This window comes from Panicum virgatum, chromosome 1K, assembly GCF_016808335.1.
Source record: "Panicum virgatum strain AP13 chromosome 1K, P.virgatum_v5, whole genome shotgun sequence".
Classification (NCBI taxonomy): Eukaryota; Viridiplantae; Streptophyta; class Magnoliopsida; order Poales; family Poaceae; genus Panicum; species Panicum virgatum.
Genome location: NC_053136.1, coordinates 46,322,649 through 46,346,226, shown reverse-complemented (window position 1 = coordinate 46,346,226; position 23,578 = coordinate 46,322,649). Strand labels below are relative to the sequence as shown.

General features: G+C 49.2%; 3 protein-coding genes across 3 annotated transcripts; all 3 read left to right on the top strand.

Moving 5' to 3' along the window:
• Positions 1-8,987: 8,987 nt before the first annotated feature.
• On the top strand, positions 8,988-11,993 carry LOC120712699 (mitochondrial import inner membrane translocase subunit Tim13-like). Its single transcript, XM_039998558.1, has 2 exons — positions 8,988-9,254; positions 11,632-11,993. The coding sequence occupies exons 1-2, from the start codon at positions 9,147-9,149 to the stop codon at positions 11,776-11,778; spliced, it is 255 nt and encodes an 84-aa protein (XP_039854492.1). The 5' UTR covers positions 8,988-9,146; the 3' UTR covers positions 11,779-11,993.
• Positions 11,994-12,256: 263 nt separating this feature from the next.
• LOC120712693 (protein TRANSPARENT TESTA GLABRA 1-like) lies at positions 12,257-13,919 on the top strand. The gene has a single exon (XM_039998547.1). It carries the CDS (start codon positions 12,599-12,601, stop codon positions 13,676-13,678), a length of 1,080 nt encoding a protein of 359 aa, XP_039854481.1. The 5' UTR covers positions 12,257-12,598; the 3' UTR covers positions 13,679-13,919.
• A 4,971-nt stretch (positions 13,920-18,890) lies between these two features.
• Positions 18,891-20,040, top strand: LOC120712687 (brassinosteroid-responsive RING protein 1-like). Its single transcript, XM_039998532.1, has one exon. It carries the CDS (start codon positions 19,095-19,097, stop codon positions 19,572-19,574), a length of 480 nt encoding a protein of 159 aa, XP_039854466.1. The 5' UTR covers positions 18,891-19,094; the 3' UTR covers positions 19,575-20,040.
• Positions 20,041-23,578: the final 3,538 nt, after the last annotated feature.

The following is a 23,578-nucleotide window of genomic DNA, read 5'->3' as shown; positions in this document are numbered from 1 at the left end:
CTCAGCAAAGGTTGGTGTAATAATATTCTTCTATCAACAAACAACAGTACTACTAATAAATATATATGTTGGTAGTTCAAATAATAGGCCTGTTAATTATTATTTTTATTTATGGCTCACATATTCTATTCATGTTTTCAGTCAAACTTTGTTAAAAAAAGCTTAGTACTTGATTTTGAAGTGATACCTATAACAGCTCGAATGATTGCAATTTCAGTGTGTAGCAAGGTGCCTAAGTAACGAAGTCCAGCTATAGCTCAATGATTAATTTGATAGAGCAAACTATCTGTTGCTAATTAGCAAGGTTCGTCAACGGCGGCTGTAAAACAAGCCATATGGTACGTTGAGATATCATCGCTTAATCTAAGTTGAATATAATCCGGATCGTGTGTGCTTGTGCTATATATAACATGCTTTTTGCACATACATCGAACCCTTCAAGCTTTTGCAGTATTATGATATGATGTAGTTGTGTACCATTATTATTCATCATATATAGCAAATGGTTTGAATTTTAAGATGATCTCATTTGTTAGTCTTGTTGAATATATATATATACTACTATAGTTGTTACAACTCACGAAACATCGTAGTTTCTAAACATATTTGAAGCACTAAAACAGAGAATGTAATGCGGTCCTCCTACTGTCCTACATTTACATGTTTGTGCAATATGTCATGGAGCAAGACTTGTTCTCTATGCATCTGAGAATTAGGTGATATTATATAAAAAATTACATATTTTAGTCAAAAAATGATTATAACACATTGGATCTCTATGGATGGCATGGGATTAATACACCTATTACTGTAGGGAACGTATCAGGTGCAAACCAACCTCTCCGTGCAAACTATGGAAACTTCAATCTGAGTTATTGGATCAACATCTAAGGGGTATGGGGGATTGGGTAATTTTACAATCTGGACCCGTCCTTGGATTGTGTAATCACACTTTTGCAAATCTCCCCTCCCACCTCTCTGCGCCCCTCCCCCTTGGATGTTGATCTGATGGCCCAGATTGAAGTTTTCATAGTTTGCACGGAGGAGTTGGTTTGCAACTGATATGTTCCCTTTTAAGAAACCACGATGGATTACCATACCATTCATTCTAGAGACTTACTATTAAGATGTTTGCAGAAAAATGTAATGCAATTTTTATATCCTTTTGTCGTTAGTTGTAAATATATAGGACCTTTCTATTAATCATTTAATACTAGACAAGCAACAATATTATATAAGTTTCATGAATTAATAATGTTTTATTTTCTTCTTAATTATGGAGTAGCAAATAAAGGTAGCTCCTAAAAGACTGTAGTGTTTTAACCGCAAAAAAAGATTGTAGTATTTGAATGACAACTACAGCTTATACGTGGTTTGAGTCTTATAGTGTAATAATGCTTATATGTATATTTTTACCTATTATGCGAACATGAACGATAAATTTAAAGCCCCCGGTAGTATAACTTTTTTCCATTGATAGTGTAAACATGCAAATAATGTAATGATGATATTATCCATAAATACCTGCATGCATAATTTCTCAACCCGTATTTATTCAGGTGCTTTGTTTTTTTTTGAGATTACACAGTACAACTAAGACACTCACACTGCACGCACACTCACACCCATATGAACACACGTACGTAAACCCTACCCCTATGAGCATCTTCGAAGACTGAGCCGGCAAATCCTCGAGATTGACGAAGTCACCACAGGCGTCTCGCTGTCGACAGGAACGTCGCATACCACTGAATGCACAATATCGTTAAATCCCAAAATATTCGCTCTCATGAGGAGTCGAACCCAGAACTTCAGGTGCTACCGAGACTCTTATAACCACTAGACTATATGCCCTTTCGCTATTCAGGTGCTTTGTTCCACACAGGCTGTGTTTAGTTCCGCGAAAAGTTCCCAAAATTTTTTACTGACGCACATCACATCGTATTTTACAATACATGCATGGAGTATTAAATGTAATTAAAAAATATAACTAATTGTACAGTTTGGTTGTAAATGACGAGACGAATCTTTTGAGACTAATTACTCCATGATTGGACAATAGTTGCCAAATAAAATCGAAACGTACTACATTAATTTTTCGCAAACTTTTCCGGAACTAAACACACCCACAGTACTCACTCTTGTCACAAAAATTGAACGCAGGTCGTACTACTTTTAGACCGTCGTGTACTGTTTTTTTTTGCACTGACAATAAATTCCCGTTGCTTATCAAAAGAAAAATAAATAAATTCCCGTTGACCTATCTGCTGTCTGGAAAGGGACTAGGCATTATTAAACAAATATTAAAAGGCAACATTTTCAGTATTAAATAAAGTCGAAGCCGGTTCTGATCTCCTGGCTGGCAGAGAGTGGCAGTTCGTTCATACTGTATCATGCAAGCATGGATCATTGATGCATGTGGGGTTGGTGCTGAGCTGCGAGAATGATGGGCTCATGCGAACTAGAATAATATACACCATGGAAGTATGCTCATGCATGCATGGCGCCCCTGCAGATGCTGCTTCCCAGCGGCAGCAGCAGTGGCGTCGTCCGATTCTACTGTGCCGTGTTCCTTCTTTCTTAAAAAAAAAACTTTGCCGTGCCTGCGCGTGGTGTAAAATAATAATGCTATGCTAGCTGCTACCCCTGCTACTGCTGCCTGGTACGGCGCGCGATCGTTTGGCTGGCGCTGTGCCAGGCGCACGCGCATGCTATGCATGCGGCGCGTGTACACGGCGACCGGCTATACGAATGCGTGCCCCTGCCTGACCGGTACGCGTGTTTCTCATCGATGCCAAGCTTTGAACTGTGGCAGGCGCGCGCCGTGTCGCCGGACAGCCAAGAGCGCTGGACTGTGAGCCGCTGCGCGCGCAGGTGTGTGTGTCAACTGTGTCTTATTGCATCAATCGGTGGTGAAGTGGATTTTTTTGGTGAACGACGCGGTGCATGGGTACGGCGGCCTTTTTCCTGCCAGCCATGTCATTATGTGGCTGCAACGTGAGTTTAGGCCAGTCTTAAATGGAGGTTTTATGGAGAGTTTTATGACATTAAATATCACTGATTTTATTGATGTGGCAAGGATAGAGAAGAATGGAGTTTCATGGGATGTGAGGAGAGTTTCATCACTAATAAACTCATCTGGCACGGTTACCTAGTTCTCAGTCTATGTATCTGTGTCTACGAAACTCCCACCGAGATTGGCCTTATTTAACCTCTTTTGATGCAATGAGCAGGCCATCATTTCTGTTAATCATCATCAAGCACCACTAATAATGAATCAGATCATGTCTGTACGAAACAATCATGGCTTTTTAGCGTGTGCATGAAACGTAGCCGAAGTCCCTTTTATTACCTCCAAGTTATTCGCCCCCCAGAATTGATCCAATTTTAAATAAAAAATTCTTCTTTCTCCATGTACAAGTTTTTAGTTCAAATTCGTAGTTGACATAAAAATCCATGTTACAAAAATGAGCAGATTTTCCGTCATTATTTTTTTGTTATGAGAGCATCTGGTGGTGGTAGTTTAACCCTAAGATAATGATTACATGAAAACAATCGCAAAATAGTTCTAAAAGTAATTTCGGGTATAGGTTATGATGTATGTCATGGGACAATTGAGGGAGGTAAATTAAGCGATTTATTACCTAGTCAAAATATTTTGAGGTAAAACGAGTAACTTTGGACAAATGGCAGCAACAATTTCACAAAAAAATCAAGGAAAAAATGTTTTGAGGTAGAATGAGTAATTATCCATTGAATACCTGTTTAACATATTTTAAAACTAACAGCCCTTCTTGAAATTTGGTCCAGCATTTTTTTTAAACAAAAAACAACAACAAATTTGTAGTGATAGTTTAGTTCCCAAAAAAAATTAGCACTACAGTAACTTCGAACGTTTGACCACTAATTAAGAGTAATGTGGATAACTGACAAAACCTATTCCACAACCCCTGGGTGAAATTGCAAGACGAATCTTTTAAGCCTAATTAGATCATAATTAGACAATGTCGTGCTACGATAAACAACCTCTAATGATAGATTAATTAGGCTTAATAGATTCGCCTCGTGATTTTTTGTCCATCCATATAATTAGTTTTATAATTAGATTATGTTTAGTTCTTCCAATCTTGGATTGAAAATTGCTACAGTAAATTTCACCCAAAATTTTTCATGATCTAAACACGGCAGCGTTTTATCAGTAATAAGGAATCTCCTAACTTTAAAGATTGCAAACATGATATTTCATTCCCCTATTGTTTTTATCCTTATTGTTACTCCAACTATTGTATCTTATTGGTATATGTGTGCAATCAGTCTTAGCATAGCACATAGGAACAGTACATAAGAGCAATTGACAGTGATCTTCTAATTGAGCATCATTGAGTGTGAGAGTGATATGCATGATTGAAAAGCTATGAATAATTCAGATGTTATGCATGTGCGGCATGGGGAACCACTCGCATCCACGTGGTTCAAATCATGATATCATGATTTACATACACATGTAGTACTTTCTTTTTCTTTGGGAGGAAAAGTTCAGCTTTATAATTAATTAATTAATCATAGGGTTACACACATATATACTACAGTAGTACTTTCATTTGTATAACGCATAGACTAATGCAATGAGCGCAGCAGGCCCGTCCATGGCCCCGGGCGAGCTAGGCGACGGCCCACCCCCCCCCCACCCCCAAACGGAGGGGCTAAGTAGTTAGTGTTGTTGTTATTATATTATTGTATATAGAATTTTGTTAACCTTTCTTGTTACTGTTGCATCTTCGAAAAGGTGTTTTTCCAAACTCAAGTTGTTGAAATCCTATTTGCGTTCTACCATGACGCAAGAAAGACTCAATGGGTTGGTGATAATAGCAATTGAAAATGATATCCTGGAGATCAACAACGAAGATATGATTGAAGATTTCATTTCTAAGAATACGAGAAGAATGTTGTGTAACGACCCGGCCCGAGAGAATGGCTAAGATCTACTCTACACGTTGAGTAAACCACACCTGCTAGTTAATTCTCTTGCGCTTTCGTCCTCGCTTCGCGCAAAAAAATCGATCCGGAATTAACTAGCTTCCCAGGGCTCGGTATTTAAATTGGTCTGGCTCTCAATCAACTTCCAGTATGGGACAATTCCCGCGGATGAACAGTAACTCGCAAATTTGGCCCGGCCCATCTGGCCCATGGGCTGTTACATGTTGCTCTTTAGTAGAACATGAGATTAGTCATATTTTTATAGTTTTACCATTCTCGTTTGATATATTTCAAAATAGTGTTTGAAATATATATTAGTTATATTTGATATATTATTCTTATATATTTTAGGGCCCCACTTTACATTTCGTCCTGGGCCTCGAATTTCTGAAGACGGCCCTAGAGCATAGATACAGTGTATTAGTTGAAAATTAAACTTAGCAGAGAGAGAGAGATTTCAAATACCCCCTGTCTCAGAATATAGCTGTTTTTAGATTTTTTTTCCAAGTCAGGCGTTTTAAATTTTGACTTTAGATGGTAAAAGAATTATAGACATTGACAACATGAAAAAAATACTAGTTTATTCATGACAAAATCAACTACCATAACACGTAATATTTCTATTTAAAAGCAATTATTTTTGAAGATATTATTAGTCAAAGATGAATATATTTGACTTAAAAGTTGCTATATTTAGGACAAAGGTAGTATAAGGTGAAGTATGCTTATGCATATGTTCGGAAATCATCTCCATGTGGTTCTACAAACAGTTTCTCTCCGGAAATAGGAGAATCCGTATGAACCGGGAACTGATTCTAGAGATAAGAAGAAAAAACCAATGATCCATGAATTCAGAGACGTGCAAATATATTTGTGCGTTCAGTCCAAATACTATAGCACTTTATGGATCGAAATAATTAAAGATATTTGCCTCCTTTTTTATTTGGTGTGGTTCGATTCCTTTAAGAAGACAGAAACGTAGGACATAATATTGGTTTAATTAGACAGGGGAAAATTTCATTAGAGTACTAGCTTTATTCCAATCCAATGAAGTAAAGCAAGAAGCGTACAAATGTTCGAAACTGAACATGTGATCTACAGTAACTACTTGCAGATGCAAAGCAGTACTAGTACTACACACAAACCCTTTATTAGTTTGCCACATTCAGTGTTTTGCATGCGCGCCCTTTTTCTAGCAAAATTATTCTGCGCCAGCAAATTATTCTGGTTGCCAAGAACAAACATCCACCAGTCATTGTCCCAAGTCCAAAGATAACAAATCTGTCTGCAAGAGCGTGTGATCTCCCAAGCAAGCCTCTGCAGGCCTGAGACCACGAAGTAAAAAAGATAAATCTGTCTGCAAGTGTGCACACTTGCCACCTGTTCCTCCCATACAAGTGTGTATACAACATATACACTACTCACTTCCTCCGTCCCAAAATAAAAACACCTATACAGTTTGGATGCGGAGATAATGCTAATGTGAGATTATATATATACCCTATAAAGATGCAATCATTGTATGTTAGGAGCAGTGGCGGATCCATGAATAAATTAAGTGGGGCTGATTTTCTTCTTCTTCATCCACCGCTAGATCCGCCCAAAGTAGAAAAAGACAACTAGAACTAGATTTTCTCGTTCATAGATGTGATTTTATTGTGAGATAAATTTTAAACTCTGGAAATGTATTTATTTTAAGATGTCGGGAATAGATCACACCTGATTACTAATAAACAGCCGGCCGGAAGCTTGCCCTAAAGGAAAAGGAGAGAGAGGAGAAACCAACGGTGCAGAAGGAAACAACGACCACGGTGTCAGTGCATGTCAACGACGACAGGTAGTCTCGAGCGCAGCCTTACAGACTAGTACAGAGCCGGCTCGCTCCTACGACGACCCGGCCGCCAGCCCCAGCCAGCTGTCCGCGTCTGTCTGCGCGGCAGGTTTGCAGAGCATCGCATGCATGCAACAATTAAACCTGCTCGTGCTTTTGTTTCAAGCCCTCTCCACATCCCCAAGCTTTAACGACTATCCGCGCCATCGATGCGTCGTACGAGGTGCCGTCCACTCTCAAGACCGGCCGGAGAGGTCAGGTGGTGGTGCGGGAGCTGAGGATGTCCAAGAGAGAGGAGGAGGTCGATACGCATGAAGGCGTACGCGCGGGCTCCGGCCGGCAAGCGTCGCTGCCGAAGGTAGGAGGAGACGTGGACGCTGTCGGCCCGGCCGCTTGGCTGCTGGTCGCCTTTGCCTCCGATCCTTGATGTGCTAGATAGCTGCATGCATCATGTAAGTGTTTGGTTGACTGTAGCCGGTAGCTGATGCTGATTTGCTGCGAGAGAAAAATCATGTTGGCTTACTAGTAGCTGATGGCTGATGGTGTTTTGGTGTGAGAGAAAAGTATTGTTGCTCGTCGCCAGCAGAACAGGAGACAACATCCCGTCCCGTCTCGATCGCAACATTGCTGTCACGGCCGGTCGTGCTCATCCACGAACCATGGAATCGACCTTTGCCCGGGAGAGGGGATTCTTCATTTCTTCAGATCGAGTACTGGACTGGAATTGATCGAATCGTGTGTTGTGTCTATCTGTCTGTGCGGCCGCGCGCACCACGCGCAGAGATCAACTCAGCCATCATGCTGCCGGCATGGACACTGATTGATGCCGCGCGCAGCATATGATTATTGATGATAGTCGGCAGACGACCGTGCATATGAGCTGCAGACAAGTGCAGATCGACGAGCCAGCCCTACGAGCGCACGAACGGCATGAGCATGAATCATGATGGCGCCGCCTCGCCACGCGCTGCTGGTCGAAAAAGATGAGTAAAAAAGGCTGTAAAGGGCTCCGTTCGTTCGGGCGCAAAGGCCTCCTGCTGGGAGACAAAATTGACAGGGCGCGCGCGCGCGCTTGGAGTGGAGAGGGAGAAGGGGATGATGGATTGATCTCCTCCGAATGGAAGCCCCCATCCATCCGGTTGCCTTTGCGAGCTCCAAAACGACGGCTCACTGGGGATGGAGCAAGTGGGCCCCGTCCAGGCAGTGACAATGAGCATGGCACCGTTATCCGCAGGGCCCATCGGCCGAACAACCGGGCGCCGGCGGTCAGGTCGGCCCAGTGCTGCAGCGGAGGCGGAGCCCAGCAGAGCAGCAGGCAGACCTGGGCGGCGAGCAGCGTGCTCGTCGCAGATCATCGCTGTGACGCCCAAGTGTAAGTGGCGCCGGCTGCGCTTCTGCCTGCGTAGCAACGGTGACGGGTGACCCGTGGCCCGTAGGTGGAGCCTGCCTGCCTGCTGGCGGACGCTCGGCATTTGCTGCTGCCATGAGACTGGAGACGACGTCGCCCGTCGTCGCCATGCTCTCTGCTCTGCACAGCCACCAGCTAGCTGCACGCAGGACGTGAGGACGATTGGGGGGCGACGCATTTGGATAGCTCGAGGCGGCGGCAGGCCACAGCAGGGGCCCTTGCGAGGACAGCCGCGCAGGCTTTGCCTGCAGCCGTAGAAGCGAAGGCGTACGACTGCGTAGTCATGCGCGCGCGGTTAATTTCAGCGTGCTGGTTAGTGGTTGCCGCTTACCGTTACCGCACAGGTTGATGTATGGAGCAACCAGTTGATTAAAAAAAAGATGAGGCCCAGGCTTTGTTACAAAATTGATTTCTTTTTACACATTTGCTGAATCTGACTATTTTGAATTTATAATTTACCCACTAATTGATTTCTGAATTGCAATGTTACAAAATTGCTCGACAACTCTGTCTGGTGTGAGAGGACCAAACGGGACGGGCTTTTTTTTTTTGAGGGGGAAATTAGAGAACCAAACGGGACGGCTGGGCATCTGAATTTGAGGACAGATGAGGCCCGACCCGTTGTACATCTGAACAAGCCGGCCCCTTCACGCGTACCCACCACAACAACATGTCCATAGGCCGTCACATACGTATTGGGCCAAGCCTTTTTGGTGAAGGTGGGCCGGACCTTTCTTTCTTCACACGGAAACCGATCGATCATCTTGCTAGGGTTTTGCTTTTTGCTCCCCTACTCTACTCGCCCGCCGCCCCAGCGCCGTATCGCCACCAGCCGTGCCGGCACATATCCTCTTCGACGGAGAGCGCGCGGTCACCGACCACCGATCGCCCGCGCAGGACTTGGAGCGCAAGAAAGGCGGGTGCGCGGCCATGGACTCCTTCTCGTCGTCGTCGTCAGGTTCCAGCCCCAACCCGGAGGCCGTTATGGAGCAGATCAAGGCGCAGCTCGCCCAGGCGTACGCGCAGGAGTTTCTCGAGGTCAGATCCCTTCCAATCTCCCCTTCTCCTGTTGTCCCTTTGCTGATGGTTGGTTATAGAATATGTGTGGTTGGATTGATTATGCTTGCTAATTGCTGGATTATCGTGATTCCCGACTTTGCATATGGCACTTTACTTGAGGGGGAGCAAATATTTGTTTGTGGCCTCTTTTGTTGTTGTAATTGATAAGGAGTGTACTAGTGATTTGTTGTTAGATTAGATATAATATTGACCTTGAGAGTGGTTTAGCTGTTATGGTTGCAGAGAGAAATACTGAGTCCATGTCCTATCATGAATTCAAGGAGAAAACTGAAGATTGTTAAGGAAAAAGGGCTTGGAAATTTTTTGAGCATTCATGAATGCATTCAGGTCTATATTATGAATGCAGCAGAAAACTGAAGATTGTTAAGGAAAAAGTAGTACATAAGCTTTAAGTTTTGAGCAGTCTGCAGCTCATTCAAGTTTACTAGTTAAGAAATCAGGTTTATCCTTGTATTTTATTGAATTGGACACCTAATTGATGGGGGTAACCCAGCTTAATTTTGTTTCGCCTAAGTTGGTTTATCATTGTCTTTAGGCAGATTTAAAAGTTAGTCTGCGGATGGTGAAGCAATCTTATGCTATAGCACCACTATGGTAGCCAGAACTAGGCTGGGAGCTGGTTCCTGGTTCAATCCCTGTTGATTTTTCAGCATCCTCTCATTTCTTCATAAACATTCGACAAGTTATCAAGGCAACAAGTTTGTAGCAGTTTGAGAAATAGCACTCACGGTCAGACCTAGAGCCACTTAGAATGGCTGCCTAGCCTGCCAAGGCAAGGTGTCACCGTCCTGTCTGAGTGTCTATTGTCTAAACCCCCTAGGAGGCTGCCTAGACTACCTAGTTGCCACCTAGGCGCTAAGCACACCCACAAACTGCTTAGCTCTTCTTAGAACATGGCTTGGGCTGCATCATCTGATGCTACTGTTCCGAACCTTATTCTAGCATATAAAGATAACAAGCTATTTATCTGATTTGCACCAAGTCCAAATCATGCATGAAGGATGTGACCGAACGATCTTGTATTGTAGGATTTATAAATAATACCTTATGATCCATGTCGATATACCCGAATTGAAGTACACAATACAGTACCCAATTCATAGCTGGTAAACTGGGTTGATTTGCTTGACTTTGACTATATTCATAAGCTTACTAATTTAGATTAAAGATTTGAGCTTCATACATTCAAGTGCTACATTGATGTGCATGTGCATATGCTTGTCCTCCCTCACCTACGGTGATGTTCTGTATTGTGTTTGTTTTCTATACATGATCAGCATAAATTTGCTGCTGCTTTCTTTGTCTCTGTGTTTTCCATCGTTTAGATAAGAGACATTTCTCGGCTTATACTGAAAGATACTAAGGAGTTTTGCAGCATTCTTGTTTACGCCCAGGGTTACCTGTTTTGCCAGATGGCCTCACATCAACCACAAAAACTAACAACCACCAACCTTTCTACATCTTTCAGAACTAGTTAACCTGAAGAGGACCGGTCTCGAGTCTCACAGAGTTGATATATCTACCCACAGTTGGCACAAAGATCATTCATCCAGGGTAGCAGTGGCATGATGTTCTTTTCCACCTGTCTTCTCGAATTCCCATAGAACATAACATCAATTAGTTTGTTAGGAAATTTTCTTTCCAGTTGACATTTTGCCCTGCATTTTCCAAACTGCCCATGCAAACCTATAAACAAAAGTAAGTCCAAGCATTATGAGATTCCAAATTTGTTTGGTAGCCAATTGTCCCACAAAGTCAACTCCTGATACTTGGAAGTTGGAACCCGTTGCAGCCAAAGGCATCTATGAGTTTTTATGTCTATCCATTTAGTCTCAACTTGTCTTACCCTGTACTTTTAGTTGTGTTTTTGAATAGGGTAAATATAATTTGTGTTCAGGCAGCACTTTTGGTCCGAAAGAATGACATGGCAAGAAGTATATAGGCCTGAAGTTTCTACTTTGTTGCTGTGTCAGTTTTATTGTTATTTTTTTTGCATTATGTCATGCCATGAGTTCTGACTCTCATCAACTGAATAGAGGAATTCGAAAGCTATTTCTCTGCCTTGAAGCATTCCCAACCCTGTAACTTGGTACCCACCGATCTTGTTTTCTTGTATAGGAAACAAGCGATGTATCTTGGAAATTACCTGTCTGTTTCACATGGTGCTATATCTATTTTCTTTAAGTTCAGAATGGTGTTTGACTGTCTCTGCAGACTAGGAAACAAAGATTACACATGGAAAGACAAAACGATATATAGGAAATTGATTGCATGTTTCACATGGTGCTAAATTCCTTTTCTTAGACTCATGGAGTTATGTTGAATGTCTCTGCAGACCCTGGGGAACAAGTGCTTTGAAAAGTGCGTGACCAAGCCAGGATCAAGCTTGAGCGGAAGCGAGAGCAGCTGCATATCACGTTGTGTTGACCGCTACATTGAGGCCACCGGTATTGTGAGCCGAGCCTTGTTCAGCCAGCGCTAAGAGCACATTATGATTCCAATGATCCCTCCTGAGAGTGATGTACCCTTGAGAATTTTGACTTGTCAGGATACAATAACAGTTGATGCTTGGTTGTTCAAGCAGCGATTGCTCTAAAGACTCGGAGGCTCTTTTGTAAGCCTTTTCTGCTTTAGTAGAAGTAACCGGCTCTATCAAGCGGCGCAGATGTTCAATTACGCTCATGCCGTGGTTTGGTTTCTCTGGCCTGCGTGTTTCATATACTTGTTTGCTGTGTTAAGTGAGAGGAAATGCTAGGTAGTATCAGCAGCTTTGCTGTGCGCTTCAGATGGCTGTTTGACGCTGTGAGGCTTCTTGCATCAAGTCGTGCTACTTCGATTCGACGCCGTTTTGGTAAAAAGAGATGATTGTCATAACATTGTGCGCGCGTCAGCTGCTTGGACTAGACTTCCAAGCTGATCCCGGGACCTTCACTGCCGGTGGAGAAAAGGTCTTGCTCCACTCGCGTCCAGAGAGAACAGACGTACACGCGACGACCGCATCGCATTCCCCCCCGGTGCTACCAGCGACGGTTGACCCGTCTCGCCCCCGGCCACCCATCCCACCAGGCCACCACCACCACCAGCCACAGCCCCGCCGTCGAGCCGGCGCCGCCTGTACTCGTTCAACCCCCGCGCCCGGCCGCCGTGGACCTGTCGCTCGCACGCGCGTTGAACCATTTTCCCGAGGGAGCAGGAGCTCGCATCCCCGCCTCCTTTTACTTCTGGGTATCACGAGTTCCCGCACGATCCTCCCCTCCCAGCTCCAGCTCCGCCACCAGATCAATCCACCCGCCTTCCTCTCCATGGACCTCCCCAAGCCGCCGTCCACGTCCGCCTCGTCGTCGGGGGCGGAGACGCCGAACCCGCACGCCTTCACCTGCGAGCTCCCGCACTCGATCTACGCGCTCGCCTTCTCCCCCACCGCGCCCGTCCTCGCCTCCGGCAGCTTCCTTGAAGACCTCCGCAACCGCGTCTCCCTCCTCTCCTTCGACCCCGTCCGCCCCTCCGCCGCATCCTTCCGCGCCCTCCCGGCCCTCTCCTTCGACCACCCCTACCCGCCCACCAAGCTCCAGTTCAACCCCCGCGCCGCCGCGCCCTCCCTCCTCGCCTCCTCCGCCGACACGCTCCGCATCTGGCACGCCCCGCTCGACGACCTCTCCGCCTCCGCACCGCCGCCCGAGCTCCGCTCCGTCCTCGACAACCGCAAGGCCTCCTCCGAGTTCTCCGCGCCCCTCACCTCCTTCGACTGGAACGAGGTCGAGCCCCGCCGCATCGGGACCGCCTCCATCGACACCACCTGCACCGTCTGGGACATCGACCGCGGCGTCGTCGAGACGCAGCTCATCGCGCACGACAAGGCCGTGCATGACATCGCCTGGGGCGAGGCAGGGGTCTTCGCCTCTGTTTCGGCTGACGGCTCCGTCCGCGTCTTCGACCTCCGGGACAAGGAGCACTCCACCATCGTCTACGAGAGCCCGCGCCCCGACACGCCGCTGCTCAGGCTCGCGTGGAACCGATTTGACCTCCGCTACATGGCCGCGCTGCTTATGGACAGCAGCGCCGTCGTCGTGCTCGACATACGCGCGCCAGGGGTGCCTGTTGCCGAGCTGCACCGGCACCGGGCTTGCGTAAACGCTGTCGCGTGGGCGCCGCAGGCCAGTAGGCATCTCTGTTCGGCTGGGGACGACGGGCAGGCACTGATCTGGGAGCTGCCCGAGACGGCGCCAGCGCCGGCACCGGCCGCGGCTGTGCCTGCCGAGGGGATTGATCCTGTGCTAGTGTACGATGCAGGCGCCGAGATAAACCAGCTTCAGTGGGCGGCCGCCCACCCAGACTGGATGGCCATCGCATTTGAGAACAAGGTCCAGCTTCTCAGGGTCTGACAAGGTCGGTACCATGGCGATATGAGGTTTGACATTTCTATTTCTACAAGTTTTTTATGTGAATGATTGGCTACTGATTGCTAGTATTTAGAACATGTATGGTGATAAAATATCGAAATTTGGAGCAAGTTCATCTTTATGTGACGGTTACCTGGAACTTAGAACAGCCAACTGGATAGTAGCAAATCGGCAATCTACTTTGTCAGTTCTCAATACTAATATACCGTTTTCATTGAGCCCACTTTTTTAAATTTTAAGAAGGTTCCGCTATATACAAAGAAAAGTTCAGTTAGTATTGTACGAGCTCAACCAAGGTAAATGATTCAGACAACAACTAAACCATAATGCCAATTAGCATGCAAATGCTTCAATGGAGGCCTGCCTTGTTTTGCATTACATCCTGTAGTTGGGCTACTATGCTATGCATCTTTCCTAACACTGTAGAGGGTCAGGTGAAAACTTATGTTTTTAGTCTTAACTCGAAAATTCAGGGTCTGCTCATAACTATATTAGATAAAGAGTAAATTTCACTGGCGGTCCCCAAACTTGTCCCGAGATTTCAAGTAGGTCCCGGTACTCTCAAAATGCACGTCTAGGTCCCTGAACTTGTCCCGAGTTCTCATCCCGGTCCCGGTACTCTCAAAATGCACGTCTAGGTCCCTGAACTTGCTAATCCATTTCATATAGGTCCAAATCTCCATAACATGCTCTCCAAACAATACGATTAAGTGAACTAACAGGTGGGGCCCATATAGCAGTCACACCTCTCCCTTCCACAGCGTCGCCTGGGTCCGCGCCGAGGTCCACCCGTCGCGCCGCCAGGGGGCCGCAACCGAGCTCCGTGCGAGGGGCCGCGGCGCCTCCTGGTGCCGCGTCAAGCTCCGCCTGCCGGTAGAGGGAGCAGAGCTGCGGCGCGACGCCGAGGAGGGAGCTGCGGCGCGGCGAGGTGATCCGGCGGCGGCACCCCGAGGGGACGAGGACAGAGGAGGAAGGAGGGAGGCCGGCGGAGCTCGCCGTCGCCGCCGAGTCTCTACGGAGATCGACCGCCAAGGGAGGCGCGGCGAAGCTCGAGCTCCTGATCCGCCGCAGCAGGAGGGGCGGCCCAGCGGGGGAGGATGGCCCGACGAACGGCCGTCCCGCGGCACCGCGCGCGCTCGCCGCCGTCCCGCGGGCCCCGCGCGCGCCGTGCTCCGCCTACTCCCTCCCGCGCGCGCCGTGCTCCGCCTACTCCCTCCCTACAGAGGGAGCGAAGGGCCGCCGCCGCTCGCCAGCTACCTCCGTTCAACCGCGCGGCTGCCGGGGCGCGTTCGCTGTGCTCTCGCCAGACCGCCGGGGCCGCGGCCACGCCCCGCCACCCCTGCAGTTGAGTTGGGGAGGAGGCCCGCCAGCAGAGCTCCCCTGCCCACGGGCCGCGGCGGCGCTCGCCCGCCCAAGGCCGTGGCGGCGCGGAGCTCCCCCGCCCGCGGGCTTCTGCTCCGCGCGCGATGGCCTTGGAGAGAGAGGTGGGGACGGGCAGGGAGCCAGGGAGGGCGGCGCCGCCGGGGAGAGAGAGCGGGGAAGAAAGAGAGAAACAAGAGAGAGAGAGAGAAAAATTAAGCTGACATGTGGGCCTCACCGCCACGTGGTGTCCACATCAGCAAAACCACTCACCAAAACCGTCCGATGGCTAAAAATGAACGGTTTTGAGAGTTGAGTGGTCAAGGATACCCGGTTTTGGAGTTCGATGGCCAAAACCAAACTCGGGCAATAGTTCGATGGCCAAAAATAGACTTTACTCTTCTTTTTAAACGTGGCTTGTTTCTACGGGCGGCCGGACTTTCAGATAACAAACAGAGTTGTTTTCACCTCTTATCTGAATCCTGTGTGTCTTCCAATCCCTATTCAAACACTTTATGCATCAGACTATCCGTACTTGTTGTCCTCTAAATTTATCTCCTAAAAAATATTTTTATTCTGATCATCGAAATTCTCTCCTCTATCCTTGTTTCTCCCACATTCATCGTCCTCTAAATCCATAACTATACCAACTACCGTCTAACATCTAACTAGGTCAACACATCATATTATTTCTCTTTTTCCTCAATCCCTCCCCACTCTTTCTCCTCCCTCCCTCCTCTCTCTCTCTCTCCCACCCACGGCGCCCCCCTCCCCTGCTCCAGGCGCGCGCCCCCTCCCCTGCGCGCGGCAGCGGCCATCCCCGGCGGCGCGCCTCCCCCGGCTCCTACCTCCCCGGCGGATCTGCGGCAGTCGCGGAGCCGAGGCGGGCCGCGGCGGCGCCTCACACGCCACGCGACGGCGGACGGCGGCGGAGGCCGGCGCCGGCACGAGGCGGAGGCCCGCGCAGACTCGGGGCGGCGGCGGAGGCACCGGCGCGGCAGGGAGAGGCGCAGGGCCCCCTCGCCGCGACGCGAGCGCGTCGCCCTCCAGCACGGCGGCGGCTCCTCGCGGCCAGATCGACGGCGGGGGCGACGAGGCGCCGCGGAGGGGGCCAGGCGGCGCGCACAGCGGGGTCGCGGCGGGGGCGAGGCGGCGCCGCGACGGGGGCCGCCGGCCGCGCCCTTCCTCCTCGTCCCGCGCGGCTGCGGCCATGGCCAACGCACGTGGCGGTGCGGCGTGCGTCGCGGCGTTCCCCGCTGGCCGGCAGCCAGACGAGCGGGCAGCGGGGCTTTCCCTCAGCCAGGGCAGCTCGGCCGATTCGGCGCGCGCGGCGGCGCTACTTGGGTGCGCGCGGCGGCGGCCCGCGACGGCGCGGCAGACGTAGTGGCGTTACGGTGGCGGTGGCGCCGGATGGGGAAGGGGAAGATGACGTGCGGGGCGGCGGCTCTGCTCGCGGCCGCGGGCGAGCGCGAGGAGGCGCGAAGCATGCGTCGGGAGGCAGGCCCAAGCCACGTTGGCGAATAGCGAAGGTCCCCTAGCTCCCCTGGGAATACCGGACCGGCGGCCATCCGCTCCCGTCCAGGAAGCCATAGCGTCTCCCGCTGCAGGGGTTTGGTCCGCTAAAAGCAACTGCAGGAACATTGTCAATTTTGGCTCTGCTATACGTACAGCACTCTAGCCCTATAAGACTAGAGATCCCTCTGTTTTGCTTCCTTTTACAATTTACATTGTAGCACTGCAGTTCCTTCAAGGAAAAAAGAAAAATAGGCATTTTGATTCTTCAACTTTGACATCCTTCAATTTTCAAATAGACCGATATAGTCCCTTAACTTTCACTTTTGCGTCAAACACATCCTTGTACTATATTATATTTCATAATGAAATTTATGCAAAAAGTTCTCTACCGTTATCTCCTCCTCTTAAATTTCTCAACAAGTTATTATTACTAAAAATATTTAGCTAATGCAAGCGAATCAGTGCATGAGCATCAATGCATTTAGGAGTTGAACATCACAAGTATTAAATTTGGAACATAAAATTTTATGTATCCATGTATTGAATTGTATTGCGGGCATATAAAGAGTTGAAATTAAGCAGGGGAAAATATGCTTAGGGTAAAAAGATTCTTTTATATTTATCTCATGTTATTATACTCCATCAGTATAAGGATTGATGTGACCTTAAATGAAAATTGAGAGATTAGATTAGCCAATTTAAAAGTGGAAGGATGAATTTGACCTTTATAATAAAGTTGATGGACTAAAATGACTATTTTGAAAAAAAAAACAACACCGGAAAGAATAGCCTGAAGTCCTGAATCTTCTCGCGGGTCGCAGTAAGCAGTTCCAATCTTGTTTCTGCCTTTTCGGCCGTCCACGGATAAGCATGGGCTCGATTGCTTGATCAGGCTACAGTCAAGGAGATTCGGCACCGTTCCTTGTCTCATTGATTGCAAATCGCTGGTCCTGACACTCTGAATCCTGTGTGTCTTCCAATCCATGGGCGGCGCGGCTGCCATGTGCCGGAGCAGACCCGAACGGAACCCCGGTATGGGCAGCACCGCAGCAGGCTCCAGACAGCCGCCGACCCGAAGCGTGCCCGCAGCACGAACCCGCAGGAGGCATCAGGCACGAGGGATGACGTGTTCCACCGGCCGGGGTGCAGGGGGTTGCCGCTGATGCCGCCGGCGCGCTGCCTTCCCCCGCCGCGACAGCCGACAGGAACCTCCCAGCTCAGCTAACGGAACGGAGGCCATGTGGCCCGCGCACGCCACGGCAAAGCCGACGTGTGCCCCCATCGCGACGGCGGACGGCTCCCCGGCCATCGGCTCTGCTCCCGACTCCCGTACGCGCCGGGCGGTCCTCAGGGGGTGCACGTGCGCCGGCGGCGGGGCCTCCGGGAACAATCAGAGCGACTCTATCAATACCGGCGGCACGGCTGCCAGCTATTATTGTTCTTTTTTTTTTTGGCATGGGACCTTTATTATCCAGCAGATAAAGTATTGCTGATATTTTTCGTACATGTGGGGATGGGGTTTGGGCGTTTGGCAGAAACTGAGAGGCTGTTTGGAACAGAGGAGGAGGAGGAATCGAAAACAGAGGAGAATTGCTTCCGCACGTTATCGTCTCGTGGTATCATCCACTTCACAAGTCACAACACGTGCAGCTCACACGAGACCACGGGCAACGTCGTCAGCACGTATGTGGCCGTGACACAATTACACAAAGCGCCGAGCCCTTTTTTTCCCCCCAGCAATCTGACCCGACGGACGCTCCACTAGGAGCCGAGCAAACGTGCAGCCGTGCTCGGCGTTACTTTCGCCAGGCGTTTTTCACGCAGGAAACGCGCCGTGGCCCGAGCTGCGGGGGTAAACAATGCGATCTGCGTCCGGCCGACGGCGACCCGGACGCCGAGTCCACCACGGCGAACATTCCGAGACCTCAATCTGCTGACGCGGGGGCGCTCTGGTCGCACGTGTTCCCACCGCGCGCTCCACCTCGGCGCGCGGGGTCAATCGCCAGCACGCGCGCGGCGGGGCAGTCCGGGCCTCGCCTCGTCAACCGTCAACGAGCCTGCCAGGCCGTCACGCCGCGCAAGCCGCGGGCGCCGGCGGGAACCCCGTTCCAACCCACGGCAAAGGCCCCCACAGGCCCCGGGTGGCGGGCGCGGCGCGGCAGGTGCACGCACCTTTCCTCACCGACCGGCCGGGCCCGCGCGCCATCTCACCGGTCACCCGGCCACCAGAAACGGCGTGGGAGCAACCCGCGTCTAGCACACCTCGGCCGGCGCGCCACCACCCCATCCCGCCCCGGCTCGCCCTATATAACCAGCGGGACTCTCTCCCGCTCGCTCAGACTTGTCCACCATATCCTCCCCTCCCGAACCTTGCCGTTCGTTCCTCCCGGTCCCGCCAGAATTCTATCTATCCAGAGAGCACCCTGCTTTGGCCTCCGACTAGCACAGCCTCTGCTTCGGTCTCATCGAAGAAAGAGCTCCCCGGTTGGCGTGTCTTGGTCCTGGCCTAGCTCGGCCGGTCGTCATGGTGAGCTACGCCCTCGCCGTGCCCAAGCCGGTCGTCGCCTTCTGCCAGCTGCTCGGCGTCATCAGGGACGCCTTCCTGCTGATGCTAGCCGTCGTGGGGCTCTGGCCCGTCCCGCACGGTGACGGATCGCGCGGCCCCGCGGCCGTGCCCAAGCCCGCGGAGGTGAAGGCCCGGCTCCCCGCCGTGGCGTACGGCGAGCTCGTGGCCGAGCGGTTGCTGTCGTCGCCGCCACCGGTGGCGTCCCCGGGCGGCGAGGAGGAGGCCGCGGCGGCGCCGACGTGCATCGTGTGCCTGGAGAATGTGGAGGCGGGGCACGAGGTGCGGCGGCTGGGCAACTGCGCGCACGCCTTCCACCGCGGCTGCATCGACCGGTGGATCGACCAGGGCCGGGCGACGTGCCCGCTGTGCCGGTCCGATCTGCTGCCGCGCCCGCGGGCCCGGGCCCGGCTGGCCAGCCTCCTCACGCGCGTTTGGTGAGAAGGCCCGCGGGTTCGGTCCTCTTGGTCTTGGAGGGCAGTTTTGTCTTTTCGACGTACGGCCGGGACTCGATCGCCGTCGCAGCCCAGCTCTAGGTGGAGCCGCCGGAATGGCGCGGCGCGGACAGGTTAGCGACGGCGACATGGCCGCCGGGCGGTATAACGGCGGCTCTGCTATCAGCCAACCATTAATCATCAATTGGTGGGGCTTAATTGGCAGCTGTTTAGCTCGATCCATCTGACAGTTGATGATGGTAATCGACCTCTCGAAGGATTATCCGGCAACTAATTAATTAACTCAATGAATATTGTACATGCATAGTGCTATAGTATCATCAGCCATATCCATTGTACACGGACTTCTCTCTCTCTCCACCTTCTACTATTATGTATATATGTATGTAAGACACGAATAATGTTGATGGACCGGACAGGCGACCAGAAGGGGGTTGAATGAGAGTCTGAAATTCGATCCGAAAATTGAAGAGGAAAAAAGTCCTGATACAAACACCACACCAATGCTTCTAAAATGTGCCAACACTACGCAGCATGGACAAGCTGCTAGTGCTAGGAACACAATCAGAGTGTCGCAAAACTCTTGCGGAAGCAAAACCCGAGAGCACACGAAATCAGATAGCAAAGCGAGTTGAAACTAGGCAAAACTAGAACAGACCAAAACGAGAGGGTTAGTCGAACAAAAACTAAATTAAATGCTCAAGTAAAAACTAATCTAACCCTAGCATGCTAGTAAGCAAGATTAAAAGGCTAGCAACTAATTTTTAGAGGTTTTTCTGATTTCAATTAAGCAGGAAATTAATTAAGGCCTAGAGCAAGAAATTTAATTCCACAGCAAAACTTCAAAAGCTACAGAAAGAACAAACTACGAGAATGTGATTAGGTGCATGACTAAAGCCTAGAACAAATAAGCACACAAAAGCTAACAAGAATTAGCAAGAATAAAACTAACTAAAGCTAGCTAATTGATTTGTTTCTAGACCGGCTGTGCATTCAGTCGAGCACCTTGAGTGCGTGGTGATGCGGCTGTCCCTTGCACGCCGTGGACTGAGTCGAGCTTCATCTCCCCTCACACTTAGACCACGCCTTGGCTCCCTGCACAAGAAGAACTCACCTTGCGTGCTGCACCTGGTCACCAACGAGGTGCTGCATGCTGCTGCTGTGCTGTGTGCTCCGCACCCCCAAGTGCTGGCCCACTCCTTGGCCCTCCTGCACCGAACGCACAGCTGCTAGCGCTGCTGCCCTTGCACTGCACAGCTGGCCATCGCTCGCCGCCGCTTGCCGAGAGCAGCGCCGCCGCCAGCTGCTGCGCTCCTCAGCGCGCGCGTGCTGCACTTGGGCCCTCTGCACTCGCCGCTGCAGCCCCTGCGCAGCTCGCCCTTGCCTGCTATCACTGCTGGACGCGCCAGCCAGGACCGCTGCTCCTGCTTGCCTGCGCACAACAACCAGACCAAGCGAGATCCAAACGAAAACCAAAAGTCAACAACGAATTGAATCAAAATCAACCGCCCCGAGGGCAAGAGGAGGGAAGGGCCTCCATTCCCAGCGAATCCATGGTACAAGGTCTCAAATTTCCATCACAAAATCCTAACCCTAGGTGAAGGAGGAAGAGAGGATGAGGAGGAGGACGCCCGGGAGGGGAGAGCGCTCTCTGTTCTTGCGCACAGGGAAAGGAAAAAAACAACAGAGAGAGAAGGTGGTTGTCCACCTCTCCTAAATATCCCACTAGCTCTAATACTAGAAGGACTAAACTATCCCTAGACATAAAACTAAACTAGAAAGCCCGTAGGGGTAAAACCGGAAAAAGATACATGATCTCATCCGACGGCCGAGATTCTTCCTTCGAGTCGAAGTCTTCTCCGCGATGCCGCCGTGTGGACGAAGATCCGGTCCACGGTTTTGGAGGGTCCGCGAAACCCTGGTAAGTGGCCGGTTTTGAGAAAACTGCCAAAACTCCACGCGCGTGAAGATTCCCGCCTCCACGCCGTGGCCCTAGACGCTATTCCCGCCTCGGCCTTCTGACGACCCTAGACGCCGCCCGACGCCCGTCACCTCCTCGCCCGCAGCGAGGCCCTAGACGCCGTCGATACAGGAGTTTTGTGGTGGAAACCAAGAAACCCGCCTTCCGTCGCCGATTGCGCCCTCGATACAGGAGTGGACGCCACAGCTGCCGCCCGGCCTGAGCTACTCTACGGCAACTCTCCGTCGACACTCGACTTCCGTGTACCTGCAACCAAAGACCAAGCACACGATCACCCCGCACGGTTGACAATTCACTCATCACAAGCAGGATAGAGTACTCTACATTTCTCAAATATTTAATTAATTAGTTCATTGAGTTTTGTGTAACTTAGTGCTTATCTATAGTTGGGCACATGCACAACTTAGTTGGGCACATGCACATTCATAGTGCTATATCATCAGCCATATTCTCTCTAGTTGGGGAAGTGGTCGGCAATCGAATGATTGAGCAATAAGCAACTTGGACTCTTGATGATCGTCGTGTCCTCGTTGGCATAAACGTGCTGGGAACACCTTTATATCAGACCTTTTGTCCTTCGACAAATTGCTGTTCCCAATTAAAACTTGAGGAAGGTTCTGAAGTTGGTTGTGTTATTCAGCGTTAAATTAACATCCAAACAATATCCACAAAATGTGGAAAGGTCAAAGGCATTTTTAATTTGTTTCACGTATCTAAAAGTTGCACCGACTCCATAAAGACTTTATGCAACCCCAACAATATTCAAATTTTCTGTGTGAAGGAAATTTTGCTGATCCCATCACATATACATTTCCGAATTGATAATGTGCTATCAAGCATGTTAAATGCTACAGAGTAATCATTAGGCCATTCCCATTCTCAATGGAGTACGGTATCTTTCACTCTATTCGGTTTATGGCTTATTTCAATTTATTCGGGCTTATTAATACTATTGAATCAGACGAAATCAGCTCTTTTTTTTATCAGCCGAATATAGAGATTTTTTTATCTTTAGGTTGTGTGCAGCCCCTCACAATGAGCCATATCATTTCATCACTATTTTATAGATAACTCATGGCATTTACTATTGCATGGTGTTGAGATCAAATATGCTATATGAGACACATAACTTTTTCCAAGTTAAATACAGGCATACTAACCACAGCCGCAAGGGATTGACAAAAGGTCTAGAGATGAAATGAATTGCTCTCAGCCGGTGTTTTACTCCAAGTTCCCACCATATTAGTCGTGCAGAAAACCTAACAAATTAAAGTAATCAGTGCATCAGCCACCAACCAAGGGCTTGTTTAGTTCGTGAAAATTTTTAGATTTTGGTATTGTAGCATTTTCGTTGTTATTAGGCAATTAATGTTCAATTATGGACTAATTAGGCTTAAAAGATTCCTCTCGTCGTTTACAGTTAAACTATGTAATGAGTTATTTTTTCAACTGCATTTAATGCTCCATGCATATATTCCAAAATTCGATGTGCTGTAGAAATTTTTTTGGGAACTAAACATGGCCTAATCTTTTGGTGATATATATTGTCGGATGCGGGCATGCTGACATGCATGTCTGTCCGGCCACCACACTACTGTAGAAGGCAATGTTAGCAGTACGAGTTCAGCAATAATAATCTACACAAATTTGAAGAGAAAAATATTTAAATCCATCAATGAGTGCGTACCAATCTAACCGATAATAAATTCTGGCAAAGATTAGATTCCATCATGATTCAAACAGGACAATTATGCGAACCCGACCTATGTACATTCTTGCACGAACCAGCATTGCTAAGACTGTGACATGTCATTGCCATCATTGAACAGCTAAACTGTTTATACTTGAATCGAAATTCTGGCGATAGCATTGCCTTTTCTGTTACTTGACAAAGAAAGTAGTTGCAGATATAACACAAAAATCAAAATCACTGGAACATCCGCATTACGATATATTGCATTATTGACTTATTGTGCCGTCCAGGTTGCCTGTATGGTAGTAGCTTTGAT

Coding starts and splice junctions, on each gene's coding strand:
- LOC120712699 (XM_039998558.1), top strand. CDS start 9,147: ATGGACTCCTTCTCGTCGTCGTCGTCAGGTTCCAGCCCCAACCCGGAG. Junction 9,255..11,631: donor ACGCGCAGGAGTTTCTCGAG/GTCAGATCCCTT, acceptor ATGTCTCTGCAG/ACCCTGGGGAACAAGTGCTT.
- LOC120712693 (XM_039998547.1), top strand. CDS start 12,599: ATGGACCTCCCCAAGCCGCCGTCCACGTCCGCCTCGTCGTCGGGGGCG.
- LOC120712687 (XM_039998532.1), top strand. CDS start 19,095: ATGGTGAGCTACGCCCTCGCCGTGCCCAAGCCGGTCGTCGCCTTCTGC.